The sequence below is a fragment of the Arachis duranensis genome, chromosome 9 (genome assembly GCF_000817695.3).
Source record: "Arachis duranensis cultivar V14167 chromosome 9, aradu.V14167.gnm2.J7QH, whole genome shotgun sequence".
Taxonomy (NCBI): domain Eukaryota; kingdom Viridiplantae; phylum Streptophyta; class Magnoliopsida; order Fabales; family Fabaceae; genus Arachis; species Arachis duranensis.
The window spans coordinates 12,695,982-12,705,754 of NC_029780.3; the positions used below are offsets into that span (position 1 = coordinate 12,695,982).

Here is a 9,773-nt window from a genome sequence, read left to right on the forward strand (position 1 = left end):
AACAAAAAAAAAAAAAAAAGAAAAAGAAAAGGAAAAATGATTATGTTACATCGTACTTGCTGATTAAGGTTCTTCAATTCTACATGATGATGTACACTAATCAGACACTGAAAAGTTATTTACAGTCTGTATTGAAGCAACTTTATTTTATCATACCAACTTTCTTCTTATGTTACATTTAACTATAATGTAAACAAAATAAAAATTAAACACGCAAAGAGAGGGTGCTATGTATGGTGCTATAAAGGGGTAAAAATTAAGTGTCAACAAACCGATTAAAAAATTTAATTTTTAGGGGTTAATAAGTTTAACATAATAAAATAAAATAACTTTTAAAAAAATAATATTTTATCTATAAATATATTATTTTATTATATCCAATTAAACTTTGGTTAAATCTTTTACTTGGTTTATTATCCCATCTTGTGTCTATTGGAAAGAGGGTTGTGCTAGGTTTTTCTTATGGTATTTTCTAAATCCCAACCCGGAGGCAGGACAAGAATTGATTTGCTGCGGATCCAAATTTTATTAAGGGTTTGTCGTTGACCAATAAATTATTGTATGTATAAGGTGGAATTCGAATTATTAACACTTACTTAAATGGACTAGTGAATTAACCACTAAACTGATTTAATTTAGTCAGAAAGCTGTGCTAGTTGCTGCCCAATGACATTAGAGTTGAAATATTTTATTTTTGGAAGTGTAGTTGAAAGATTAAAGAAACCGTTTGATTTTGCTACAAAAACAATTTTGGGCTAAAGCCCAAAGACTAAGACAAGTAATTTCGAACCACACCAAATAAAAAAAAAAGTAGATGGAAGCACAATTATGCATGTGAAAATGGGTTAGTGCTCAGTGGGTTTCAATTTTTAACCAAGTCCATTTTAAAAAGAGTTTTTATTATTAAAGAANCCCTGACCAAAAAAAAAAAACTAAGAGTCAGGTCGGATCCGGGGCGGATTGTGCCCTATCCTGTCCTTAATGGGCCTAGTAAAAAAAAAGTAATCATGAACTATTTATATATTCATTTAATAATATAATTTATTATTTATGTATATTTTGTATATTTATTTTTAATTTCATATACCGAGTATTTTATTATAATTTAATAATTTCAGTTCACCTCTTTTTAAACCGATAATTTGAAAGATTTGATATTTGGTTCAACTTCTAAAACTTTAATATACTTTATATCTTACTTTTACCAACCGTTGTAATGCAGCAACACTCTCTTTTTAACTCATTTAGATGTTACAAAGAATATCAACAGCCAACAACGATGACTAAATCTATAGAATATAGGTTGAGGGGAAGGAACCCTCTCAATGCACAATGCCAACTAGATTCCTATTTAGGATCGAATAAACTATTAAAATAGTACCTGAAAATTCACCTCGATGATTAAAAAAAAACTCCCAAAAGATGCTCAACAAATAAGCTCTCCAAAAATTTAAAAACATAACTAGAAAAATTAGATATAAAATATATATTTTAAAATACGACGTTAGAGTCAAATTATGATGCAATTTTCACAATCATTATTTAAAAAAAATTCATCTTTAAAATTTAATAATTGTCAAAAAATTTTTAAAAAAAATCTATTGTAAATGACTTTATTTTAAAAAATAAAAAGAAAAATTTAGAAAATAAATTTTACTCTAAATTTTTGTACACCTTTTAAATATTTATTCAAATATTACCACAAATTTAGAACAAATAAATAAATCAATTACTAAATACAAAAATTGTTACCCAAAAAATATAATATTTAATTGTTCTTTTTGTCATATTCTCAAATCATACAAGGGTTATTTTGTCTATAACATCTTTCAAAGATTTTATTGTCGACGATTAAATCTTTACAAAATTAGTGATCAACCTTTTTTAAATAATTATAAGATTTAATTAAGTGTCAGTTATACTAGACCTATGTTCAATATAGTATCATTTTCGAATAAATTATCATTTGTACCCATAAAAAATGTAGATGCTGACAAATGTACCCAAATGTACCCATAGAATAAAAAAACTCACCTTGTAACCACAGATGACCTCCATGTGCGCTAACATTGGTTTGGATACTAACGGACAAAGTAGATAACCAACATTAGGATACTTTTAGCACACAGAAGTCATCTTCCATGGTTACAAGGTGAGTTTCTTTATTCCATGGATACATTTGTTAGCATTTACATCTTTCATGAGTAAATAATTTATTCATCTTTCTCTTGGCAATAAGAAGCCTGTTAGGTGAATTCTTCTTTAAGCATTTAGAGACTGTCTTCAAACAAAGCGTTTAGGAATCACCGAGATTCAACTTTCATTAGTCAAAACTCAGAATAATTCCCAAAGCTTACCACATATAAATGAGATGGAAAACTTAAATGCCTCAATGCATATTGGAGAGAAAAAAAAAAATGTTATTCATTTCACAAATAAAAAACTACCATTTTTTTTCCTATATCTGCTTCAGTCCCTTGTACACACAGGGTTAGATTTCATGGTTTCTTGTTTTCCCCTTCAGAAATTTGTAGTCCAATTGAGGTGACCTAACTGGGGCTGCTGATATGCACCAACCTGTGGTCCAGGTGCAGCTGGAGCCACTCCAACTCCAACATTGTTTCCCATCGCTGGTCCTAAATGATGAGGGTTAGCCATTGGAGTTGGCTGTGGCGGAGTGTGATACATGCCAGGAAACTGCATGTGTGAAGATTGAGCTGCTGCTGCATTGAACGAGGCATGGCCGGTGTGCGATGGCATATAGGCACCATGAGGTGTTTGCGCTGGCAAGTTATAGTATGGAGCCGATTGCATGCCAGGAAGCTCCCTTGGATTCTGTATCCAGATTTCTGATGTCTCGGCCTGTAAATGGGAATGAACAATGAGAAACTAATATCATAAGGAGGTTGCAGTTCACATGAAAAGACCTTGTCATAGATTAAGAAATATTCATTGAAACACGAGAATGAAGCTTTACTAATCAATGTCTTAACATGAACTTCCTATTAGGTTTGGCACAGCATGTAAATCCAAAAATTCAGTGTGTGATGTGTAAATTGCTTTCTTGCAGCTTATAATATTAAAAGCCCGTGTCTGGATTATAACTGAGACAAAGTTAGTAGACACAATCATTTGGCAACCAAGACTGGCAAAGATGCAAATTTGTCTAGTGGGGACAGACAATATACGTCTCTCTATATTTCAAAGACAGAATCCAGAATTCCAGATGCAGCCTAAAAGGGTTAAACCCTTCTAGCACCTACTTACAAGTGATAACTTTTCAAGATCATAAATTAGACTCTAATGTTAGGTTCATGCTTGGTATATGTGACAAATTAGGTTAACATCAACCACCACTTAATTGCAAAATGGAATTAAAATAATCATGATGATTATAGGTGCACGGTACTGGGTTAACGGGATGTATTTGGAACATTACCTGAGGATTTGGAACATAAAGATTATCTTTGTACTTGACACGAGAAGAATCTTCTAAAGCTGTTGCACCCCCAACCACACCAGGAGGCATCATGGCATACCCGGTTGGATTAGCAAAATTCCCAAACCCATTAGGACTTCCAGCAGGAACAGGCTTGAACTGCTGAACTCCGTATTTAAGGCTATTCGCATTAAGATGGGAATTACCTCCAGGCATCAACAAGTAACTGCTGCCATTTGTTGGATGAGGATAGGGAGGATTACTTGAATATCCAGGCATAGCCATTGGTGGAACATAGACTGGTGACAAGAACTGACGATACGGCATAAGATTAGCAAAATGTGAAACATGTACTTGTGGATACATCTGTGCCACAGGAGGTTGCACCATGGAAACTGTGGAAGCGGGAACACTATTGGCCACGTGGGAACTTAAGCCCTGCACACCCCGAAGATTATGTCAAAGAGAAATTCTAAAGATGAAGTTACTGCAAGATCCAAATCTAAAATAAAAAGAAACAAAACTATAGTGCTTACAATTCTCTACTAAATCATAATTTAATATACCTCTTGAGGTGATGGTAGACCCTGCCCTCGGAGAGTATCATCTATTGTGGGTCTGAAATAAGGCATGTCGTAACCAGTTGGAGGATCATAGGCCTGTTTCAAGGTAACTATGAGAAAGGAAGTACCAAAGCAAAACATGCAATTAACATATACGATAGTTACAAAATTATTATCACCCATCAGATAGCAACAAGTGTCATGGGAAAAGCCAGGTGGTAGAAGACAACAAACCCTATGCCATTTAAATATTTTCCCTAAAGTATTGGAATTTTATCAATGTTTGCCCTTGAAAAATTTAATCAAGTGTTGTAAAGCACTTCCTCCTATCTAGCTCGCATAATACGACACTTTCTAGTTCAAAACGGTATGCCTATAAAACCTCTATCTAATGCCATGGAATATAATGTTAGGCCATTAATAACTGTGCATCCAAATTATGCAACTAAAGGAATCACTCACCGCAAATCCAGGCATATCATGAGAATCTTGCTGATGCTGTGACTCAGCAGGCACATAAGAAGGACTACTTTCACGAACCAACCTAATACTGCCATAAGGACCCTGATTCTGAGGACTTGAGGATCCTCTGTTATCATGCAATTGCAGCTCAGTAGCACCAGATGCTGGAGAGTCAGATACAGGATTTCTGATGTGGTCTTCCTGCAAGTCTACCTGCTTGCTCCCAGGAACATCATCAGCGGACAACTCTGAAGCAGGCACTGTCAAGCTGACAATAAGTGTTAAATAATGTCACAACTAGCTCTTAGAAAGTGAAGACTGAAGAAAACAGTGAACATGAGACCGGTCTAAGTTAGAACAATCAAAATAAATAAATAGACCAGAACAGGAAAACCAACCTGGCAGTAGATTCCTCATTTGATTTCTCAGCAACTCCTATATTGTTAGGTTGATGTCTTGAGGAATTAAATTCTGTCCCAATGCTACCAAAAGTCAGCAGAGCACGATCAGTGTCTCTAACTCGAATATGCTGTGCAATAATCACATTCTGGTTCTCACTGATATTTACTTGGGAAAGTTTATCTTGCAGCTTTGTAGTATCTGATTCCGTATCCTTAGAGTTTTCCACTGGAGTTGACGCAAGCTTTTTAGGTGTTCCAATCACCCCGGGACCATTATTACTCAACTTCTGGCTTGATTTAGGTTTCCACTCTTTATTATGCTGAGTAACTGCACAAAAACCATGAAGTTTCTAGACATGGATTAGATATGAGGGGCGGGAAGCACATTCAAGAAATAGGTTGATAGTTTTGTCAATTGAGTACTGTACTTGAATTAGATTGCAAAAATAGGAGGAAAAGTGTCCAAAAAATTAAGGTTTAGAAGACAACATCAAAGAAAATCCTAGTAGTAGATTGCTATCATAAACCTTGCATCTTCTGACTGAAATACAATGTTTCTGAATTCCCTAATGCAAAAGACAAATGCATACATAACTAAGATCAAACCACCAAAAGTTATGCATTGAGCAAAATCATTAGCCTTAGAAACGAAGACAACCAAATCAGAATTAGAAGAAACAAGCAGCAGCAAAAATCAAATTTTGGTAATGCTATTTTGGAGATATACCTCTCTGATGTCCCACAAGTTGTTGATGTGGTCGACCGTTATATTGATTGCTCATGGATGGCCTGCTAACTGTCATGCCAGTGAAGGAAGGTTCAGTTATATTAGTTTGACTAAATTGTTCAGTCTTTGAGATGATACCAACTGAATGAAATGAATCTGCAGATGTACCATCTTTTCCAGTAAGAGTATTAGCAAAAGAACTAGGAACGGATGATTGTTTGACCGAGTTGTCTGAAGCCTGTCTACGTCCACCAACAACCCCCACTTCACGCCTAATCGCCCCTACAACACCTGATGATCTGGAATCAGGGGAGGGGACATGAACTGGATCTGTTGAAGAGGAATAAACCCCAATAGCAGAACTGGTTGATGTCACAGTTGTAGAATTCTGGTTGTTATTGGGCTTTGTTGGTTGCTCTTGTGATGCTATATTTGATGTTGCACCTTCCTTAGCAGGTGTAAATTTTCTGTCACTGGCATTTGGAATAGCATCTTTTGAGTATCTTCCATGTGAATTAGGAGGACCATTTAGAGCCTGCGATATATTTCTTGCACCAAATGACCTTTGATTACTATAAGCAGTTGATGATCTGTAACAAAGACAATACACGAATTATGTACAAAATAATCACTGAAAAAAAATCAAAATAGTGATCCTTGACAGATATCTCCTCAAACGATACAAAGATATCTTTCAAGTCTGCCTTCAAGCAGCAATTGCATCAAGTCAAATAACATTAACACATACAACCCCAAAACCCATTTCCAACATCCAACTCAACATTATCCTCAAAGTTTTGCAATTAAGTAGTAAATGGACCTTCAATCAACATATTTCTACATTGATCGTCAAAGCATTCAACAGCTCTATGGCCAACTAAATCTCTACCCTACATCATCACCTTTATATACTCGATGAGGATAACTTGAGATTATTTGTATCAGTGAATCAAATCACAAATCCTACAACTAGGGTTCTTTCTCACATCTCATTATTCATTTCTAATTTCGTCTTGCCTACGAAAACACTTCACAATTTCACATCCTATCTGTAGCAACAGCGAACCTAGCCATGAGATAAAAGCTTTCAGTTTGCCCGAGTTTATGTAATGTGTATGTACGATTGTGGATTACTAAGGAGTGAGGATTCCAGGTATGCACAGTCAAGCTAGTTTCCCTTTCACTAATCCAGATAATTTTAAAAAAATAAATAAAAATACCCTTTTTCAGAAGTGTTCACAATTGACTGCTCATTGGTAGATGTTGTGCATTGCACTGAAGGAGGCTTTACTTCTTTATATATGTGATTTACTCTATTGTCTCTGACAACTCGAAACTCTCTGCTGATGCCTGAACATTAAGCAATACTTTAAGATCAGCTCATACATACAACAATGTGAATTACCATAAAAGAAAAAGGATCCGGCCCAATTGACTTGCATATGTCAAAATATAATAACCTAGGTTTTTTCTGTTATATCTGCAGTTAAACTCAATCTTGTAATTGACCACAAACAGTAATGATAAAAATATTAATAAAATTATTGGAATATAAAACTGAGTTCATGCTTTTATTGACAATCTACATCTATACAAAGAACAAAATGAAGACTTTAAACCTCAAAATGAAGACAAAATGCTAATCAGGGCATCAACTTTAAATCTCAAAATAGGCAGGAAATAAGTCATACCAGGTAAGGTATTCCGAGAATAGTTTGTTCTTCGAACATTATTATGTTCAGAAGGGGTATTATATTTCTTTCCTTGACCAACATTCTCAGAATTCCTTCGTGGGTTGACAGGGACTGGGTTCCCAACATTTTGAGGCTGCAATAACATATACTTGTAAATAAATTACAAAGAAAAAAAAAACCTATACTCTTTAATATGTTGCCATGGATTTAATGAAAAAGAAAATGTGTATGAAGATGCAATACCTCCTTCTTTCGGTCTCTCCTTCTCTTCACCTCATGGAATGGATCTGAATAACAAATTCAAAATTTACACTAAGAGAAAGTATCATTTCATTGTTCACTTTTCTTCAAATCAATAGTTAATTGTTGTCAAAATATAATTAGAACCAACAGGCTGATTAGCAATCCCGACATACAACACAACTAGAATAGGACACACTCTTCATGACAACTTGATCTAGAATACCGGTTATATATCAAGATGCGGGCCACCTAAATATTGAACTGCGCCCCAATGGAGACAATTTATGTAGTAACTACTTAGGTAAATTAATCAAGCATGAACTATAATAAAATGTTTACATTTAAACCATATGATGTTCAGAAATTATGGAAAATTAAGCTATGCATTTATGGATTCACAGAATTTTCTTTTCAACTGATCAAATATAACCCTAGGTAACTGCTATTTGGGCAATGGCCACTGATAAATCACACATTTACTAATTTACTCTTTTGATCATCCTTAATCCTCGAAACAAAGGGCACAGAACTAATGACATTGTATCTAGGAGGAAACTAAACTTACAACAATGAATGTCTGGGTTCAGTGGAAGAAAGAAATGGGGGCATGGAACGGCACTCAAAACTATATGTTCACTATGAAGCACATGCTATAAACATCCCTAAATCTTCAATTACAAAGTGCCCATTTTTCCTAGTATTCACTAGCTAAAATACTTGACAGGTGCAATGACGTCGACGCTGCCTTGACAATATCAGCTCCTCGCAGCCTAAATAGAAAGTACCACGACATGAACAAAGAAACATTGGTCTTGTACTCTGAAGTAAACAACCAAGAAAAACACCAAAGGCTCACAATCAAGTTATCATTCCTTTCTCCAGATACCAGCATTCCAATATTGAAAAGTCAGTGTGCCGCTGAATTAGCTTATTTTCTAGTTTCTACCCAAAAAAGGTAGAAATCATTTTTAAAGAAAAAAAGAAAAAGGATTTTAACTTTTAAGATAGCGTAAACAAGTGGCACTCTTTTAAAATACACAAGTGAAAGAATTTGAAGTGTTTCATGCATTTCATGTTATTAAAAACTTTAAAATTATTACTTTTCAATTAAAAAAAAAGTTTATACTTGTAAATTATTATAGAGTGCCCTAGTTTTCCCCCTAAAATCAACAAGAACCGAACCAAACCTGTCCTAAACTACAAAATGTGACATTCATACGAATTAACTAAACAAAGACAATTCAGAATCACACATTCAGATGAAAATATTCAGGTAAAGCAAACAAGACCTCATTAATCCAAAACCAATGAATAACTACCAAAAGAATAAAAACAAATAAAAAAAAGATAAATATAAGGAAACCTTGGTTGAGCAATTTCTGAGCAGCATCGTTAGGATCCATGTTTGTTTCCTTGAGAGCGACATAGATATCAGCATCAGAATGGTTCCCAACGATTTCTTTGATGGATTGAATGGTTCTTCGCACTCTCGCCGACAGTATCTGTGTGTTATTACCGTTTCCACCCTCAGCCCTCGGAGAACCACTCCCACTACCAGCTACCATTCTCTCTTCACAGCCCCAGGAAACACGAAAGGAAGAGGGAAAAGAAAAACGAAGAAGAAGAATGGGGTTTCGAGTTCAAAGACGCGAATGCGAAAGCGAATAAGAAATCACGAGGAGAGAGAGAGAAGAAAGAGGAGAAGATGGGAGAGGGTAGGGTTCCGGTGGGTGTTTGTTTGTTTGTCTTGTTCGCAGTCGGAAACTCAAAGAAAAGCGGGTTTGGAGTTTGGAGGCACAGCGAGCGACAGAGACTCTCTCACACACACAAACTCAACAACATACCACTCTGAGGGTTTTGAAAACGTTTGACAATGACTTTGAGCGAAATTTCTCAGTTTTATTTTCTGCATCCTGTACCCTTGCGGTTTTCCTGCAATTACCATTCTACCCTTCATTTTTATTTGTCTTTTAAAGTTTAAACTCCAATATTTATTTAGTTATAATCATTATAATACGAATACACAAAAAAATATTTATTTATATAAAATATATATAAAAAGCCAGTACTTAACCATCAAAACAAAAGTGAGTGATCTCCCACCATTAGATGTAATCTCACATCATTAAAAATACTATTGATGTCCCCTAACATTCTCTTTTATTTTTTATTTATTAAATCTTTTTAGAAGAGTTTGTTTGGAAATTTATATAATAAAAAATGAATCTTTTATTTCTTATCAAC

At 34.8% G+C, this 9,773-nt stretch overlaps 1 protein-coding gene across 2 annotated transcripts; it reads right to left on the bottom strand.

Moving 5' to 3' along the window:
• Positions 1-2,374: 2,374 nt before the first annotated feature.
• On the bottom strand, positions 2,375-9,387 carry LOC107464759 (uncharacterized). 2 transcript variants are annotated; one of them, XM_016083721.3, is made up of 11 exons: positions 8,893-9,387; positions 7,530-7,573; positions 7,284-7,419; positions 6,813-6,942; positions 5,761-6,182; positions 5,593-5,661; positions 4,863-5,193; positions 4,465-4,732; positions 4,006-4,098; positions 3,440-3,877; positions 2,375-2,862 (listed from the first exon to the last, which is right to left on the bottom strand). In XM_016083721.3, exons 1-11 carry the CDS (start codon positions 9,092-9,094, stop codon positions 2,521-2,523), a joined length of 2,475 nt encoding a protein of 824 aa, XP_015939207.1. In that variant the 5' UTR covers positions 9,095-9,387; the 3' UTR covers positions 2,375-2,520. The 2 variants fall into 2 exon arrangements, with proteins under 2 accessions (XP_015939207.1, XP_052109987.1); XM_052254027.1 differs by having other exon boundaries at positions 3,440-3,885; positions 4,005-4,098.
• Between the last annotated feature and the right edge of the window lie 386 nt (positions 9,388-9,773).

Bases quoted from the DNA above. Each gene is read 5' to 3' on its own strand.
- LOC107464759 (XM_052254027.1), bottom strand. From the start codon at position 9,094: ATGGTAGCTGGTAGTGGGAGTGGTTCTCCGAGGGCTGAGGGTGGAAAC. The intron at 7,420-7,529 runs GTATTGCATCTT...ATGTTATTGCAG, and splicing joins GGAGAGACCGAAAGAAGGAG to CCTCAAAATGTTGGGAACCC. The intron at 5,662-5,760 runs GTACATCTGCAG...CTGGCATGACAG, and splicing joins TACTCTTACTGGAAAAGATG to TTAGCAGGCCATCCATGAGC.